At 43.4% G+C, this 20,216-nt stretch overlaps 1 protein-coding gene across 3 annotated transcripts in view; it reads left to right on the top strand.

Moving 5' to 3' along the window:
• LOC137523394 (serine/threonine-protein phosphatase PGAM5, mitochondrial-like) overlaps positions 1 to 20,216 on the top strand; it is an 83,902-nt gene that overhangs the window by 39,894 nt on the left and 23,792 nt on the right. For 2 of the 3 annotated variants that reach the window (XM_068243406.1, XM_068243407.1), the window contains exon 2: positions 19,119 to 19,294. In XM_068243406.1, the coding sequence (XP_068099507.1) occupies positions 19,119 to 19,294 (176 nt within the window). Of the gene's footprint in view, positions 1 to 10,037; positions 10,157 to 19,118; positions 19,295 to 20,216 lie in introns of those variants that run through there. The other variant, XM_068243405.1, reaches the window with a different exon arrangement.

Here is a 20,216-nt window from a genome sequence, read left to right as displayed (position 1 = left end):
GCCCTAAAAGTATTGGAAACAGTGGATCAGCAGGATAGCCAGACAACTAGTACAGCTTAATAGGAAATAAATATAGCAGCCTCCATATACCCCTCGCTTCAGGTTCCCTTTAAGAGTGCGTTTGAAGGTTTCCAGGCTGGGAGCATGACGGACACGAACACTTTCATTCCAGCGCAGGAAGATTTGGGCACAGCCGGCGCCACCATAGGCCGTAATAGGAATTACAGCTATAGTGGCGCACAATGAGTAACTTCAGCACCGTCAGAAGACAGAGCTGAAAATACTTATAAAACATTATAATTCGTCCTCCAGCATTTGCTGGAAGCCGAATTATTTCATTCCCCACCATCCATGGCGGCCTGGAGGGGGAATAGTATTTAACGTCGCCGGGAACTTGTGCAGTAGCAGGATCAGCCATATAACGGCTGTATCCTGCGCCCAAGTCTCCCGGCGGCGATTCCCGTCATATGCTGATGGACAGGCAGGGGGAGAGCATTGCCAAGGAGAGGCACTACTCATGAGAAGGCCTGGATTCAGGAGTCACTTGTAAATTTCCCCGGTAATCTAGCCAGTCGTGCGCTTCTGAGCATGAGCGGCCCCCGCCGTGCTCCCGTACCCAGGAGCGTGATGGGGGTGTGTGCAGCCGCTGGAGAGTGTGGCTGGCCAGACTACCGAGCGAGATTATAAGAGAACTGAGAGGACAGCAAGGGACCCCATGCACCTAATGGGGCTGGAGGAAGTCCCAGGTAAGTAAGTATAAATACACCCATACATCCCATCTCAGGTTCCCTTCAATACATTAGGTTAAGCACACATCAATATAACGCAATGCACATAGTGTGAACCAAACCTAAATCCTAAGTGCAGATTTATCAATGGAAAAAAAGTTGTGGGCGACGGGCGTACCTGTGATTTTACATTGCTCAATTATGAAATGTTTGCACTAGGCAGTTTTACACTGGCTAATGATGCTATCTGTTCATTAAGCACATAGCCACCCTCACCTAGGTGAATACCCTTGCCCACTGTGACCCTAGTAGAACTTTCACTAAAGCGAATCAAAACATTGCAGATTTGGCATTTTTTAATCAGCTTACTAATTTATTCAATGCTGCATAAATTCATCATTTTCAGTTATCACACGTTAACTGGGAGCTGTTCCCCTGTGTGGATATTCTTGCTTTGTTCGCTCCTCAATAAATAAGCGCGGGAACATGGCAATTATCACAAGTAGGAAAAGAATATGGGAACATGGCAATGCTGGGGTGAAACATTGTGGAAATGGCTATACTGAGAATTCTGCAATACTGGGTATAGCACCACAGATTTGGGTTGATTAATTAAGTGCGCTGCTAAAGAAGCACAGCTTAATGAGAGGAGCTATGCACACGCTACGCGCAGTAGTGCAGCATGCGTGCGCTGCTAACTTGTGCTCCTTCTAAGTAATGGTCGCTTCACTAAACGCACTCTGAGCCCCGAAGGGTCCAGTGGCTTGTTCCCTGCACTTTGATTGGCCCAATAGGCTTGCTTGTTAATTGAGCCTGGAAACAGTTAAATGTATGTTACTCAGCAGAGAGGGGGACAGGCCCCAGCCTCTGCGGGCCCCTTACAGGACAACTGGTTGTCCTGGCCCGGGGGCGGCACTGCACTGGGGGGTTGCATTGCATTGTGGCGCATACAGTATATACAAAGAATGATTCACTGCAACTGTTAAAGCGCAAGTTGTGAGGTATTGCACAGCATGCATCACAATATGGCACTGAATCCATCACCAATGCAACACAAGCAACACATCAGAGTGAAAGTAGCCTTACATGGGCTGTCAGTGACCCCTGCCTAAAGGTAGGAACACACTAGGCAAAATTGCATATATGTTTTCCATAGCACATAGTGGAAAACGCATATGCGATTCTGCCTAGTTTGTTCCTACCCTAAAAGTTCTAATTTTTTGCTGACTCCCATTTGAAAATACTGCTTAGCTCACGGTTCTCTGTCTCTAAAGCTGGGTAGTGAAAAGAAGGAAGAATGCACACCAAAGCAGCAAAGTCGATGGGCTGCTGGCAGCACACCAGGCATAGTAATAAATGGTAGTAGAAGGAGGTCAGCACCGTCATGGAGTAATTATAATGCTCTTTAATTTGTTTGCATCATAAGTAACAAATACAAAGATGTTTTGAGGCCTCCACCCCTTTATCAAGTTGTGCTGTGTGCAGGTAGGTTACAAAGTACAGCAAACATTACACCACATATGAAATTCAGCACATGTGACACATATGTAATGCAGTAAACATGACACCGCATTCGAAATGCAGTAAACATGACACCACATGTTAAATACAATGCAATAAACATTATGCCACACAAGAAATGAGAGAGCAGTGTCGGGCATAAACTGGGCTATGGGGTATGCCCCCACAAAGGGTAGTGGGGCAGAAGCATAGGTTAGTGTGGGGCAGACAGAGGGTGGTGGGATAGTCAGAGAGAGCTGATGGATACAGTGAGTGGCAAAAAGACAGTGGGTGGCTCAGGCTGACCTTGTCTCCCAGAACAGTCTCCTTGTTCCTGGTGCTTAAAGTGCACTGAGCACCCAGCAATCCTCCCCATAAAGGAGGTTTGTAATGCAGTTTCCTGTTATCGCCTGTGGAGTACACATCTGGCTGCCGCAATGCATGCCGGGAGCTGTAGTCTGTAGATGTGAGTGCATCTCCAGCCAGAGAGATATATGAAGTACATCTACCAGTGCATATTGCAGCTCCCAGAAGCATGCTCCACAGGTGGAATCTTTGAACATCTGTGGCTGCTTATGGTGCATTCCATGGAGATGGGAGACTACAGGAGCAGCCCTTATGGGCAGATTTATTGTTAAAAAAAAAAGTAGATAGAAAAAAGGAATGAAAATCAGCAAACTAATGTCTGGTACACACCATGCAATTTCCCGTCAGATAGATGGGTTGAAACGATTCTTTCTGACAGTTCCTATTTGATTTACGATCACTTCTATACAAAACCTATTGGAAAGCAGATTGGACCTGTCGGAAATAATAGATTCAACATGTCTATCTGGGTAAATACATGGTGTGTATCCGGGAAATTGCATGGTGTGTACCACAGTACCAGGCATTACAGCATCTAGACTTCTGGCAGGGCTGGACTGAAACAGCAAGACATCTCAGTGCACGTCATTGGTATGCTATTGCTCATCCAACATGCACAGCCACAAAATGCATAGCGTAAACTTCAGGCAAAAGAAAAGGAGGCGCAACTGCAGGAATCCATGAAATTGCAAAAGGCTTTATTCCATGTCAAAACTGCAGCTAACAGATGTTTCACGTCAGTGGGATGCTTGCTCACAACTGCGCCGACCAGCAATGTTGGAACAAGAGATGTGTCACCTGTGCTTAGCACCACCTGTGGCAGGTAAGTGAGAGAAGCTAGCTGGCTACTGCACTTACACAGGAGGGGGAGCAGAGAAAGAAGAGGGCAGCGCCATAGCAACGGACGCCAGCGCCAGTACGGTTTTCATTCAAAGCACCATGATGGGCACTGGGCGCAGTGGGCAGGGATTTGGGGCTCAAGCCCCAGATCATCAAACCTAATAATGTTGCACACATAGGCAAACAAGAAAAGCTTTTGTAGTTTATTTACTAATGTCTTCTTCACCCTTGTGCTGTTAACACGTGACTTCAGTTAAAAAATATCTGACAATCTCATACACACCTTAAGGAAAGGACAATTGTTGGCAAAACATACATGCCAGGATGGATTTCCGCATGCAGAAAATGATTGTGAATAGAGCCCAATGTGTTTATTCTTAAAAACGCTCACGCAATCGCTGCACAAAACGATTTTGTGAGCGGTTTGCATTTTCCTATACCTCCCATTGAGGTGGAATCGCCTCAAAAATGGCCCATGCACAGCTTATCTGAGCGGATCGGAAACAAACCGCTCAGATGTGAACTTTGTCATAGAGAATCATTGCATAAGTGCTTTCAGGGTGATTTTGAAAATCGCCAGCGCTTAAAAAAATCTCAAAAATGCCCCTAGTGTGAAAGAGCCTTCAGAAACTGTTTTATGATGACCAGTGTTCTCCCCAGGCTCTTTTAGCCAGGTGCTCCACCCGGCTAGTTTTGGTGAGCACCCGGCTGTCATCGGCTCACCTCCTTCTCTGCTTTAAGCAGAGTTGGGCAGAGAAGCACCAGCCCTGCATTCTTTCATCTCGCCCCACCCGGCTACTTTTTCATGCCACTCGGCTGGGAAAAAATTCTGGGTTGAACACTGATGACTATCTGCAGATTGATCGTTGATTGCTTGTTTTCTGAAGATTTCTATCTAACGTGTGTACGCGCCGAAAAGTATACCTTAGATTTAAATAACACACCTGGGACTTCCTCCAGCCCCATGTAGTGCATGGGCTAACTCGGTCTCCGTCTGGTCCACTGCTGGCAGGCCTGGTAAAGTCCTCAACTGAGCCAGCCAGAGTCTACTTCACATACGTGGCTCTGGCCATGCGCCTCCTTGGTCGCACTTCTGCGGTCAATGCCGTTCTGCACCTGCATAGTTACAAGCCTCAACGAAATGAACGCTCCTAGCCATTGGAGGGAGTCCAAGGTGCACACTCAGGCCCGTTTACAAGCTCCCCTGTGACAGAGGCATAAGGGAACCTTTACACTGCACCATTTGGTTATCTCACAATGGACAATGTTAAAGCAGCACAATGCAATTATAATGCAATGGTTTGTTCACATTTTGAAATACACAAAACCTGCTTGTAGTGGGTTAGAATAACGCAATCTATTACAACCCAGAAATGTGAAAAGGCTCATAGAATTGTGTGGGCAGTAACTCATGATACATGGATATATGCTGCCAGTCATATGCATATACATGGATATACGCTGCCAGTCATATACATATACTGTACATGGATATACGCTGCCTGCCAGTCATTTTTGGCGCAAAGTGAGCCTAATGGCGGCTCACCCTGCTGTCACACAAATTCCGGGCGGCAATAAAGGATATCAGATGTCAAATAAGTAACAGAAATGGGGGGGTGGGGGGGGAGGGCCTGATGCCTGTCACTCCCCCTTTCTCCTCTGGCCCCCACATCATTCCTAAAGGCATAAAGGCGGGAGTCAGGCTTTACTGCACAGGTGCTGCCCGGGCTGTCCGCATCCAACAGCGCACATCCATGCTCTGCGCAGGTGTATGAGGTTACTATGCATGCGCAGAGCGCTCCCAGGCACTGCTCCATGCCGATGCGTGGGCATCTCTGCTTGAATGTCAGAGCTGTTGCTCCGTCATCAGCCTCCCAGTGGCGATCGCTGCTAGGAGACTGTTAGACGGCGAAACACTGTACTGCCTGCCATCTAATAACACTGTACAGTGCAGCGCTGCGATCTAAGGCAGTGCTGTACTGGGGACAGCCTTGCGACACGGCTGTCCCCCTGGGAGATACAGGAGCGATCCGCTGTGAGCTGATCGCTGTAAATGGCTGACGGGGGGAGAGAGAACAAAATTACAAAAAATTAGGCAAATTTAATAAATAAAAAAAAATCAAATAAATATTTGCTAAAAAATAAATAAACACAGGGTGATCGATCAGACCCCACCAACAGAAATCTCTGTTGGTGGGGAGAAAAGAATCAGAATCAGAATCAAGTTTAATGGCCAAGTACAGGGGTTTGCACCTGGAATTAGGGAGGGGGCATCACTTGTGTGCTGAGTTGTGCGGCCCTGCAGCGAGGCCTTAGGGCCCGTTTCCACTATCGCGAATCTGCATGCGTTTCCTGCATGCAGATTCGCACAGCCAATACAAGTGGATGGGCCTGTTTCCACTTGTCAGTTTTCCTGAGCGTTTTCCTGTGCAGGATTTTTCTGCACGGCAGAGCCCTCAGAATTCGTCTGCATGTGCAATGCATGCGAATCGCTGCTAATGTATTTAATAGGGAAATCGCCTGCGGCTTTGGTATGCGAGTTCGCATGGAAATCAATGGAAATGCACACCGGCACTGCCATGGTTAAATTCGCATACAGCGTCATCCATGCGAATTTTCTTGCGAATTCGCATGCGAATTTTTACCGCTGCGATTCGCACCGCACAAGTGGAAACGGGCCCTTAAAGCTGCAGTGGCCCATTTTGTAAAAAATGGCCTGGTCTTTAAGGGGGTTTAAAAGCCTGTGGTCCTTAAGTGAATGTGAATCTGCAAGTGTTTTTTTCTATGTGGATTCACGTAGTTATAGTGGAAACGTAGCCTGAGGGTCTTTTCCACTATGGCGAATTTGCATGCATTATGTTATTACCATGCAAATTTGCGTGCATTTTCGCATATATTTCAATTAAAAAAAGCACACGGGCACTGAGATGGTTAAAAACGCATATTTGAAAAAAATATGCGATTTTGTGTTAAAATTTGCATAAATAAAAAATACATTCTCATTCGCATGCAAATTCGTTTGCGCGGTTTCCACTATGAATTTGCAACGTACTAGTGGAAACGTAGCCTGTGGGTACATTTCCATTGGTGCGGTATGATTCCAGTGCGGAAAACGTACGTGCGATTTTGCATGCGAATGCGTTTTTCCATGCGTTTTTCTATGCAATTTCGCATGCGTTTTGGGGCCAAGCATTTTTAAAAATGTCAATGCTGGTGTGCTTTACATTGTTTTTACACAAAAACGCATAGAAAAACGCATGGCAAAAACGCATTACATTGCATGCGAATCGCACACTACTTTGCGGTGTGCGAATTCTGATGGCTCTGCCGTGCAGATTTTTTCTGCACAGAAAAACGCTAAGAAATCGTGACAAGTGGAACCAGTCCCATCCACTTGTATTAGTTATGCGAATCTGCATGCAGAAAACGCATGCAGATTCGCTCTAGTGGAAACAGGCCCTAGGGGCCTGTTTCCACTATGGTGAATTCACATGCATTATCTGCATGCGAATTTGCATAGCAATGTATTTTAATGGACCTGTGTCCATTACAGGGAAATTTACCCCCCCCCCCCGGCAGGCGGAAACTGTAACAATTTTCCTTGCGATTTACGTGTTTTCGCGTGCAGAAGTCAATAGTAATGAGTGGCGACGGTAAAATAAAATACAAATTTTTTCTATTTAGATTAGCCTAGGTATAGTGGAAATGGGCCCTGACAGAGGCGGCTGGGGTTTTTTTTCCGCCTGCGGGGGGAAGCGGATTTCGACTGTAATAGAAACAGGCCCATTGAAATACATTGCTATGTGAATTCAAATGCAGATAATACATGCAAATTTGCCATAGTTCCAATGGGCCGTTAGGCTACGTTTCCACTAGTACGTTGAAAATTCGTAGCGGAAACCGCGCAAACTAATTCACATACGAATGCAAATTTTAACACGAAATGGGTATGGAATCGCGTATTTTTCCAAACATGCGTTTTTAACCAGCTGAGTGCCTATGTGTTGTTTTTTTATTGAAACTTATGCGAAAACGCATGGGAATTTGCATGGTAAACTGCATGGCGAAAACGCAGGTGAATTTTCTATTCATTACATTACATGTGAATCGCACACTATGCGAGGACTGTGCTGTGCAGAATTTTTCTGCATAGCCCTGCGCGCAGATTCCATTTGTATTGGAAACAGGCCCATTAACTTGTATTGTCATGCGAATCTGTATGCGGAAATGCATGTGACTTTTGCCACATACACACATCAGACTATAGTCTTTGGAAAATGAAAGATCACAGACCAATCTTACCACCCTTCATGTAGTATGAGAGCCATACCTACACAGTCTTTTCTATGGAGCTGAACTCCCCATCAGAAAAAAATCTTTGCAAGATGCTGCACACACAGATGCTGTACAGACACAAAAGATCAGTATCTGCAAAAGATCTGTTCCTGCAAAAAATCCATTCCTGCAAATTGCAATGATAGTCTATGAGATCTGCAGATAATCATACACACATGATTTAACTGACATTCATCTGCAGATCAAGCAATCATCTGCAGATCTGAAAATCCATCCTGGTGGATCTGATCTGCAGATGAATGTCAGTTAAATCATGTGTGTATGATGATCTGCAGATCTCATAGACTATCATTGCAATTTGCAGGAATGGATTTTTTGCAGGAACAGATCTTTTGCAGATACTGATCTTTTGTGTCTGTACAGCATCTGTGTGTGCAGCATCTTGCAAAGATGTTTTTCTGATGGGGAGTTCAGCTCCATAGAAAAGACTGTGAAGAGTATGGCTCTCATACTACATGAAGGGTGGTAAGATTGGTCTGTGATCTTTCATTTTCAAAAGACTATGGTCTGATGTGTGTATGTGGCCTTAGGGTTAGTGGAAATGGGCCCATACTAACACCCGGCTAGTGCAGGAGCAGCTGACAGGCTTGAGCTGCCCAAGGAATAGAAACCTCATCATTTCGGATTGGGAAGAGTTTACTTAAAATTAGGTGTTTTCAATAAGGAAGGAAGCTCTAATTTTTTTGGAGCAGACTATTTTCTGCCAGCTGGGGGGGTTGGATCATTTATTGATGCCGATAGTCTCGCTACATATGGAATGAAATGTGCTCAAGAAGAAACATATGAGGATGTGTTCCCCCCTCAGGACTTTCTAATGCCTGAGTCTATCTGTTATATAAGTGCTGTGAAACACCTTCCTGCTATTCACTCTAGGCTTGTGTTATCCTCTGTTACAATGTTCTTACGCAGAGCTATATTGGCTGGTGGGGCTGCAGCGCTTCTGGCTGCCGCAGCTGTGAGCCATGCTGGGGATGACTTAGAGGCAGCAGCTATTGCCTCATGGCCTCCTGCCTGCACTGGGCGATGGAATTTCAACTGGGACTGGTAAGTCTTTCTGAAGAGTGATTTCTTTTTGCTTAGCTTTAATTTATGGGTTGCCCCAGGTAGTACTTTTCCTTTCTAACAACCTGGGCTGAAATTCACATTTGCCTGTCTTTTCTGTGCGGTTTCTGTACAGGGAAACTTCATGTTAATCAAAGCGCTAGTTTATATTTGAATGCACTTTCAAGTGTTGGTTTTTTTTTTTTTTTTTGTTTTGTTTTTTTTTTTTAATATAAAACCCTGATGGCAAGGCAGTGCTATCAGAAAATTCATAAACCATTGTGAATCCAGCCTTGTATCTTGTTGTCAGTCTTGCATCTGTAGATAATTCACTAATGCAGTGCTTTTTTGCATTTGTAGAATTTTGAATTTTCAGCAAAAATCTATTACTTTGGCTATCATTCATAAAGCATTTCCGCATGCGGGAATGCTAAAAACAGCTGACTTTACCGACCACTTGGCAAAGTCAGCATTCATAAAGGCTCTTTCCGCATAAAAAAAATGACACTACCGAGCAGAGTGATAAATCACCGCCTTGTGCGGTGATTATCAGAACAAATGTAGCAAAATGTTTATTCATAAAGATCACCGCAAGCGGTGAGAGGTCGGGAAGTACCGCTCCCTGTGATGTGGCGATACCAATGCAAGTGAATAGAGACACACAGACCTCCCAGGCAGCTGCAGCAGAGCGGAACACGGAGAAATGTATCAACTCGGCAGCTTCCGTGTCTCCGCCTGCCTACCGCCTGCCTAGTTCGGGGAATCTCCACTGCCACCGCACCTAGATGTGTTTTTATGAATGCCCACCCAGAAGTCTAAAACACCGGCAGCGGTGTTTTCCCGCACTGATTCCCTGTACCGACAGCTCCTTTATGAATGATAGCCTAAGACTACCACCAGCCCTAGATTTTGTATGATTAATCTTCAGCTATGGGGCACTGGTCCTGTTTTGAAAAATGAAAGCATTGATTACAAGGGCCTTTGCATTAAAAGGGGGGTGTACTTCCTGTCTTCCCTTTTGGAAGACCTTGATTAGCCTAAAGCACCTTTTACACTTAATTGGTTGCTCAGTCATAACTGAATTTTTTATTATGTGTGTATTTTCAAAAGCACTTGTTGAATGGCAGTTGCTCTGTCTAACTGCCAAAAAACTGTAGCGGGCAGGGAAGCTGGCTAGCACAGTTATTTAAATCCTTTTTAGGGAATATCTTTAAGGAATAAAAGCCTTGCTTAGAATCCCCTATGAGGAGATGGCCTAGTCCAAAACCTGTCACTTCTGTCAAATTTCTACCATCTACTGTAAATGACAGCAACCTAGGAGTAAAGTAATTTATGGCTCATTTTTACTCTGGTGAAAATGTACTTTTTTATTTGTCTGTTTACACATATTTTAAATTATATATTTTTTTTTATTTCCCCCCCCCCCCCCCCCCCCACCATAGTGCCCCTTTAAAGTAATGCCCATGTTTTCCTATGGCACAGTTCCCACTATGTGTTAACTTAAATCTCTTTGACAATGCACTGCTATGGGAAAAATGCATACCAATGCATTAAGTGTAAAAGGGCCCTAAGGGCAGGAGTTTCAACAGTGCTTTGTCATTGCTGGTGATTCCACAAGTGCTAGCCTAGTGAAGGGCAATTGGGTTGCTTCTGCAGGTGTGACTGCAATATTTGTATATATCCCCGTTTTCTGATTGCAGGTGCTTTTTGGTGGGAAACAAAGCTAGGTATAATCGATTGAAATACAAGCGTCTCCAAACATTCAAATTCAATGTAATTGTTAAGCAGCTTGGGCTAAAACATTGACAGGCTGTTCTGATTACCGGTAGTCCAATTTCAAGGTGCATGACATTTGCATCTCATTGATCATCCCTAGTGAAGCATATGGAGGCTACCTAATTTCCTTTGAACAATGCCAGTTGCCTGGCAGTCCTGATCTTTCTGGTATTTGTCTGACTTGCCAAAACTCCATTAGTGGACCTGAACTCTTGCACAGGACAGAAGGAAGACTGAAAGAAATGCACCCTGTGTGTTTTTTTTGTTTTTTTTTGTTTTGTTTTTTTATCTCATTCCCCCTCATCTGACTAATCGCCACTGTAACTTGATCTGTCAGCTACTCTGCCATGGTAGAGGAGATTTCTAACGCGTAAAAATAAAATGTCAATGTCTGCTGTGAAACAGGAAGTAAGCACTGTTACAGCTAATAAACATCCTGCAATACATTTACAAACCTCTTTAAAGGGTATTATGTTGTGCATGAGCAGAGGAGGTTCTGAGTTTAGGTCCACTTTAACAAACATGCAGCTAATTGGGGTGTAACTACAGATGGCTGTCCCAACACTTGGGTGGGGGTGGTGCCTGGAAAGTCCTATTCCTAGCTAATGCAGAGCATTATAGACTCCTGCTAATCATGACCTCTGGCATTTGGATTCGATGCAGTTGAGCTTGCCTTTATAGCCAATGCGCTCTCTGAATGCTTCATTCTTCTAACCTGGAAGGCTGCCATATTGGTGGCACATAGACCGGGCAGCATTAGGACCATTTGTCTGCATTATGTACCCCATGTTTTCTTTTTGCGTTCTACAGTGCCACAGAATGTTGGTGCTTTATAAATCCATAATGCATGACAAGCAGTGCATCAGCTATAGGCAGCAACTGCCTTTGCTGTGGCCCGCTTAAAAAGGAACTTCAGGCTAAACAAACATACTGTCAGTAAATTACATTAGTTATGTTATTTAAAATAGGTAGGTAATATAATCTCTTACCCACCCTGTTTTTAAAAGAACAAGCAAATGTTTGATTTTATGAGGGCAGCCATCTTTTTGGTTGAAAGGAGGTGACAGGGAGCATGAGACACAGTTTCAACTGTCCTGTGTGCTGATCACCCCTCCCAGTTGCTAGGCAACGTGAATAACATAAGAAACCCCATCATGCTTTGCACAGCATCAGGGAAAAAAAAGCCCGGGCAGTTTTCTTTGATGGGTGGAGCTTAGCTAAAAATGCAGCTAAAAATGATGCTTTGGTAAGAAAAACAAAGTTCTGATGCTGTGAAACTGTTAAAGAAACACCAAGCCTTTTCAGTTCTGCTGAGTAGATTTTTAGTCCGGAGGTTCACTTTAAGATTTTATCCCTAATACTTGCTCCCTGCATGATGCATGTAATATCCTGAGTTTGCAACTTATCACCATGTGGCTTCAGTCCTGCATGGTTATTGGCTGGCTGCTTGGCACATGTACTTTTTGGGTCACTTAGGCTGGTTTTTAGAGGCGCACGTTAGAGCAGCCTGTAACGCACCCCAACGCACAGCAATGAAAAATCAATGGGCTGTACAGTGCCCACGTTGCATTACATTGTAACGCAGCACGTCCAGATAACTTACTGCATGCAGTACCTTACACGTGGCGAAGCCGCGTTAGACTGTTTGCACATGCTCAGTACGGGTGGGTTTTTTATTTTGGGGGCGGAGAGGAGGTGGGGAGAGGCCGCTACATAGCCAGGCACATGGCTACTTAATATTCACTACACTTGCAGTGTTTTCTTCTTGGAGCGGCCGCTGATTTGCTGGTGGGACCACGTGATGCGGAGAGATCCGCTCACGTGGTCTCCGCAGTGCCTCTGACAGAGCAGGCGCACCAAGAGCTGCTTGTAACGCAGCTCTTGGTAGCGTCCTGCTCCAACACCACCAGGCGTTGCAGGCACGTTATGCGACCTTAACGTCCCCTCTAACGCAACGTCCTGGTGTGAAACCAGCCTTAAGGTTTACATAAAGTATTATATACTGTACACACTTACACTTTTCATTTGCCAATTTTACCACCTTCATGTAGTATGAGGATAAATAGCTATTAGGTTCTATTCACATCACCTAATAAAAAAAAAAATAAAAAAAAAACCTTTCAGCACATTACAAGCAAAATCGAGAGTTGATCCTAACTTCATTTCAATATTTTCTCACCATAATTATATTTTTGACATTTGGTAGTGTAAAAATGTGAGGGGTGAATCATGCTCATACAATACTAGAAGCATATTGTGCAACACTCAAAGGGCTAGAGCACTTTGAAAAGCACTTGGCTAATGTATTTGAATGGTGGATTACATGAGGTGTTTTTTTTTTTTGTTTGTTTCTTTTGTGGTTTTTTTTGTTTTCAAACACAGGTCCTGCAGCATTTTGAGGTGCTTCCGCCTCAATGAAGTGTAGGAAAAAGAGCTAGAACAGAGCAATTTTTTTTCCAAGCGTTTTACTGTGAAGTAAATTGCTTAAAAAAAATCACTTTTTAAAAAGCTGCCATGCTAGTGCTTTTAGGTGTGCACCAGCCCATACATGGAGTTGGTAAAACTGGTCAGTGATTGGCCAAGCATAATTGAAGTGTACCAGGCCTTAGGCACAGGATCAGCAGTACAACCAAGCAAATTTCATTTTTAAAGGAAATGAACATCTCTAGTGCTTCTGGCAGAGCACATACTAGAGATGCTGTTTGGTCAGTTTGTTCTACTCAACAACTGGCAGAAACTCACCTTGGCTGTACTGAGAATTTGAATGAGGTTTATCAGATTCAGAAGTTTGTTGGTCAATCGACAGCTTAGTTTCTGAATCTGATTTGTCTTAGGATATTTTCATAATCGTGCATATCAGAGGCGAGGGGGGGGGGGGCTTAAGGAAGCCCCAGGTTAGTATGGAACCTGAGATGCTTCTTATCTTGGGTTCTCTTACAGTGAAGCATACTTTTCATGGACTATATGCAAGTAATGCATGGATAGGAATGCAATGGGAAAGTTGACCTGCATGTTAGAGAACACAATTCCCACTGAACCTAGCCTCACTATCCAGTCTGTCTTTTCTGCTTCTTATAAAGCAAAACTCCCCTCCAAAATATTGTCCCGTCCCCAAATATTGAGGGGAGTTCAGTCCTCTGCTTCACTGGATTTGTATATTCATTCATAGTGTTCTGTGTGCTTCTGGTGTTAAAGTTGAGGGTTGATTTGTTTCAGGTAACTTCATAGATACAACAGCATACTGCTTTGTGATGAACACAGAATTAAAGTGAGCACAATATGTAGGCTGCCATATATATTTTTTTTTTTTAATTTTTTTTTTCCCCCTTTCAAAAAACTAGTAGCCTGGCAGACCCACTGACCTATTTGGCTGCTGAAGTATCTGAATCACAAGCATTTAGCTAATCTTGTCAGCTGACAACTTTGTCAAACACCTGATCAGCATATGCTTGTTTAGGCATACTGTATGCAGAGGATCAGGACAGCTAGGCAACTGGTATTGCTTAAGGGCCCATTCACACTTAAAAGCTCAACTGTAGTGCTTAGCACTCATTTTACCACAATTAGTGCAGTAAAATAACTGTACACTTCCAAGATTTGGAGTAATCAATCTGTGCTTTATTAAGCACTGTATTGCAATAGCTCCAGAATCACAGCAAAATGCTGCAGGTTAGCAATTGGGCGTACATTAAAAAGGGGCGCTGGGAAAAAAGGGCGCCAGGTTTTTAACGATAAGCATGGATAACGTTTAAAAGTGTATTGTACTGTATTTCGTTTAAATTGTTTTTAAGTTATAAATAAATAATGTGCATTAAATCGGCAATTGTAAACGTTAATCTTTTGTTTAAATAGTGAAACGTATAATAACGTTTAAAAAAAAATTACTAAGTAACCCTCCCTGTACCTACCCCTAACCCCTAGACCCCCCTGTTGGTGCCTAAACCTAAGACCCCCCTGTTGGTGCCTAAACCTAAGACCCCCCCTGTTGGTTTTTTCGTTTAAAAATAATGTAAAAAAAAAAAAAATACTGTTTTTCGTTTAAAAATAATGTTTGGGAAAAATATTGTACTGTTTTTCGTTTAAAAATAATATTTAAAAATGTATAAATCATTAAATAATGTGTAATCATGAGAAACCGTAATAAAACAAGTCTCCGGGCGCCGCTTTTAAAACGTTAGTTTTCTCCGGCGCCCTTTTTTCCTATCGGGCGCCCATTAAACGATATTTATTATAGGAGTGAATGGCGGCGCCCGATTTGTCCACTAGCCTCAGGCACCCGAATTTACTGTTTCCAGCAATTGGTGCTAATCGTCTACAATCAATCACAGCAGTGAGATCACTGCCACAAGGTTAGAATAGTACTAGCACTTCAACAATTCACAGTAATCACCATAGTGAGAACAGGCCCTAAAAGGAAACAAATATGGCAACCTCCATATTGCTCACCTTGGTTTACTTCAAGTATGGCACACACTTTATGCTTGGCCAATTTTACCAACCACCTGACGGGTGAACAGATTTTGAATGTTCAGGTATGCTCTTGTTCTACATTAAAGTGGTGATATTGGCCAATTGAATTCAGATGTGTACCTGGCTTTACTTTTGTTGCTGGGACAGATTTGAGAACTTTCATGGGCCAAAGACTCAGATGCTAAATACTATTTACTTGTATAATCTAATATGAGGCCTATCCTGATAAGCAGGGCTGTGGAGTCAGAGTTGGGGCAATTTTTGGGTACCTGGAGAAAATGCTCAGACACCTCCTAATGAATTTAAACGGTAATTAGAATATTTTAACATTTTCTATTACTCGGATAACAGGCATCATAAAAAATATATAGTAATAGCTGTGCTTGGTCCACAAAAAGGAATTAAACATTGTTAGTTGTGCTGCTTCAATAAAGCAGTCCCCATAAGTCAGATATACATCTGATTGTGACTATACAGTATATGATGTGTACACAGGAATCCTATATAAAGCCTGATGTGCAGCTAAGGGCCTTTTTTCCACTAGCCTGCGATTTGATTCTAATTGCAAGGTACATTAAACTAATGGAAACTGCAGCAGCAATTTCCATTAGTGTGATCCGATTGCGATGCGCTCTTGGTCAAAGCGCAATCGTCGTCCTGCCGCATTTTGTATGCGATTGAGCTGTACTATGAGTATAGAAGCGCAATCGCATGGTGGAAATTAAAACGCAATTGCATTTCATAGTGGAAAAAAGCCCTCATAGAGATGGTCAATGAGATGGAAAATGCTGGTTTATGCACTACCTTTGCTCATGATATCAAATATGTGTTAACTTGGTTTAGTGACTACAATAATTATTTTTTTATTTTTTATAAATGCCTGGTGCTTCCTTCAGGCTAATACACTCGCTGTCCTCCTCCGCCACCTGGATCTTCTGCTAGGAGTTCCAGTAAGCAGTCCAGCCGTGTGCCGCTCCCACAGCCAGGAACATTCTGCGCAATAGTGCTGCGCAGGTGTATTATGCTCCCAGTGGCATGCGCACTACACTGACCGACTGGCTCAAGTACCTGGACCCATAGCAGAAGATCCAGGTGGCGGAGGACAGTGAGGGACTGATTAGCCTGAAGGGGCCTGGAGGAAGCCCCATGAAATTAAAAAAAAATTTTTATTTATTTTTTTTACATACATTGTCAGGAACCGGCCACACGGCACGCCTGCGTATACGGTTCCTGGTTTGACCAGATCAAAGCTAAAACAAGGCTGTGACCCCCTCAGAACACTTCTCACTGCCACCACAAGCTGTCGCTAGATACATCCACTCTGCTGTTGAGTAATCTGCACGCAATCCACGTTTTCGTATTTAGGTCAGCTTTGCGCTTTAGGCCAAATGCAGGAACACCACACACTGTACAATCATACAGTAGCACAGAACAATCAGGCACTGACTTGTAATGCAGGCTACACTGCAGTCTCTCCTTCTAGGCTATGAGTGTTAGTTTAGTACAGCAGAAGTCAAACTTATTAAATGTTTAATATTCCAGGAAAAGTGGAACAATGCAGAAAATGTATCTTTTAAAAGAGGAAGAAAAAGACAACCCCTAAAATAGCACCACTCAGGACAATCGGAAATCTCAAAAAATATATATAAATCTTTATTAGTAAATCAACATAATGTGAGCTACTATACTTCACAATTGATCCATGATATAAAAACAATTAAAATACGAAAAACAAACACATCAAAACCTCTGCCCCATCATAATAAATCCGCAATGCTTGGTAGGTACCTTCTCATGATAAAGTATCAACTCCTCAAAGGGCTCAGTGAATGAGCCCTAATCGGACAGAACCCGGGTTCAGTAAACATAAGTGTTTTAGGATGAGAATCTCTCAAAGTGCATGAGTGTCAAAAATATATAATAATCATACAATTATCAACAGTGTACCCACAATAACAGTACAATAAGTTATTATAAAGTGCTAATAATAGATAGACAGGCAGGACCAGTGAATGTGCAGTACGCCCTATAGTGAAAGGAAAGAAAGTAAATAGAATACTTAGCCGGATAGGTAGTGGAGGCAACAGGCAGAGCGGAGGCAGGGTGCGGCCAGGGACCCCTCAAACGGACCCACTAGTTTCGCGGGAGTGATCCCGCTTTTTCAAGGTAGGAGGGAGACGCCGCGTCACGCGATCACAGACTCAATTAGTCAGATTGTATTTCGGCCTACAGGTAGCTGTTTACATGTACAGAGTTCAAAGCAATGTTATGTAATTACCTGTACCCAGACCATCACATCCGAGACAGCAGATCAAAGGTGAAGACCTGACTGCTATTTACCTTCAGATGCAAATGTACTACAGGAGATCAATTAGCAACTTTCAGAGGACTGAATACAGACTCAAGGTAGCAGCTTCCTTCAACCATACACATGTGACGCACTTAAAAATGAAAAATGTTCCTGTATTATCCACATCACTAGCTGCTATCATGACATTCATCTCTCAGGTTTACTTTGTTACACAGTAGTGCTATACCCCACAGAGCTGCAGGGAATCCCCTGAGAATGCTGTGCACATTGAACACAGAGGTGTTGTCTTTCACCCATAATCCTAGTTCAGATTGTACATGAAGAATGGCCTCATTCTCCAGCTGAGTACCTGCATATCACATGTACCCAGTCACTAGAGATGGGCCGAACGGTTCGCCGGCGTACGGTTCCCGGCAAACTTCGGTGGTTCGCCTCCCGCAGGCGAACGTTTCTGGAAGTTCGGTTCGCCCCACAATGCACTATGAGGGTCAACTTTGACCCTCTACATCAGTCAGCAGGCCCAGTGTAGCCAATTAGGCTACACTAGCCCCTGGAGCCCCACCCCCCTTATATAAGGCAGGCGGCGGTGGCCATTACAGCCACTCGTGTGCCTGCATTAGAGAGAGTAGGGCGAGCTGCTGTCTGTCTCTCATAGGGAAACATTAGTTAGGCTTAGCTTTTCCTGGCTGCATACCTGTTCAGTGATCCTGCCACTGCATACCTGTTCTGTGAACCCACCCACCACTGCATACCTGTTCAGTGATCCTGCCACTGCATACCTGTTCTGTGAACCCACCCACCACTGCATACCTGTTCTGTGAACCCACCCACCACTGCATACCTGTTCTGTGAACCCACCACTGCATACCTGTTCTGTGAACCCACCACTGCATACCTGTTCTGTGAACCCACCACTGCATACCTGTTCTGTGAACCCACCACTGCATACCTGTTCTGTTCAGTGAACAGTTTGGTGTGTCAGTGTGAAGCAGTACCTTAATTACACTACCTGATGTATACACATGCAAGATGTTTTAAAGCACTTTAGGCCTGTCATTTAGCGTTCAATATGATTTCTGCCCTTAAAACGCTGCTTTGCGTCAAATCCAGATTTTTCCTGGGGACTTTTGGCGTGTATCCCACTCAGCCATGCTCCCCTCCAGGTGTTAGACCCCTTGAAACATCTTTTCCATCACTTTTGTGGCCAGCATAATTTTTTTTTTTCAAAGTTCGCATCCCCATTGAAGTCTATTGCGGTTCGCGAACTTTAACGCGAACCGAACCTTCCGCGGAAGTTCGCGAACCTAAAATCGGAGGTTCGGCCCAACTCTACCAGTCACATTGCCTAGGGCCTGATAGATGTTGTCTTCTACAAGTACACTTACCAAGGACTTGTGTTAGTCTGACTAACCTTATTAGAGGCAGATCAGCTGGCTAGCCAGGTAACTGGTATTGTTTAAAAGGGAATAAAATATGACAGCCTCCATATCACACTCTTAAGTTGTATCTTAAAATTGCTAAGAGTTGGTAGTTAAGAGATGCATTTCATGCTACATGTCAATCAACAAAATTGTAATATGCAAATTAGAAGTTAATCAGTGGAATCCTAACCTTTAGTTGGTGGAATTTTTTTTTCTTATTTTCTAGCGCACTCCACAACCCTGATTAGTATTGGCCTCGGATACAAGAACATGAGCTGACTTTATTTAATTTTTTTTTTTTTTTTCCAGCCGCGAACCAAGCTCTCTTATTAACCCAAAAGACCTGAAGAATTTGACGGAGAAAGATTTGAAGCATCAGCTTAAAAAGCATAAAGCCACATCCAGGCGGCATATATTCCTTGTTCGGCATGGGCAGTACAATGTGGATGGAAACACAGATTCAGAGAAAGTATTAACTAAACTTGGTAAGTGTGTGGGGAGAGTGTCTTCCCTTCATCTCAGCAATTTTGGCTACTTGCATTGTAATGGGCAGGTTTAAAATGTAAATTCACACACAACTTGATTTACAAGTGGTCCACAGAAATGATATTGCCTTTAGACTAGGGTCAATGGCACTGAGTGAACTGCAATGGAGACTGGACATAGACTTTAATACAAAGCCTGCATACTTTGTATCCATTACAATGCAGTACTGTGAACAGCCCCATAGAATTGTATAAGCATTCAGTTGACATGCAGAATTCTGTGATGCACTGAACTAGGCCTTACAAATAAACATTTTGATTGGAGCTGGTGGCTACATATTTGGGCAGTCTAATAGAAACCTGCACATTCAGTAAGGCTCCCAGAGCTGCAGTGGAGAATGTATACATTGGACTGAGCTGCAATAGGGAATGTATACATTGGACCGAAGTTGCTTTGTACATTAACATCAATAAAAACTTAATTCACCTCTGGTGTCTGAGCCTGCACTGCAGGATTACTATAAGTGGCATTGTTGCACAAGGGCTGCTTGAGTAGGGATGGGCAATGAGATGCAAGTTCATGCAGGACTACAAATTTTGTATGCAAATATATGTAGCTTGAAAATGGACCAATTGAATCCTGCTAAGGTGTGGTTTGATTGGTCTGTCTTCAAGCTACAGGATTTGCATGAACTTAGTAGTAGGGATGGTTAAGGAGATGCAAATGAGTGCTCGCATTTTGAAAGTGAGAGGCATAAAGAATTAGACAAATTGTTTTAGGCCCCTGCACACTGCAAATTTGTATTCTTTTTTTTTTTTTTTTTTTTTTTTTTTTTTTTTCCCCCCTGAATACATTCAACAGAAACAGATCAAAAAAACACAGCATGCAGTAAAGATTAAAAATTGGAAATGCATATGCAGT

This window comes from Hyperolius riggenbachi, chromosome 1 (assembly GCF_040937935.1).
Source record: "Hyperolius riggenbachi isolate aHypRig1 chromosome 1, aHypRig1.pri, whole genome shotgun sequence".
NCBI classification, from domain to species: domain Eukaryota; kingdom Metazoa; phylum Chordata; class Amphibia; order Anura; family Hyperoliidae; genus Hyperolius; species Hyperolius riggenbachi.
Note: the sequence above shows the minus strand (reverse complement) of the source record. Positions and strands in the feature narration are given on the sequence as shown.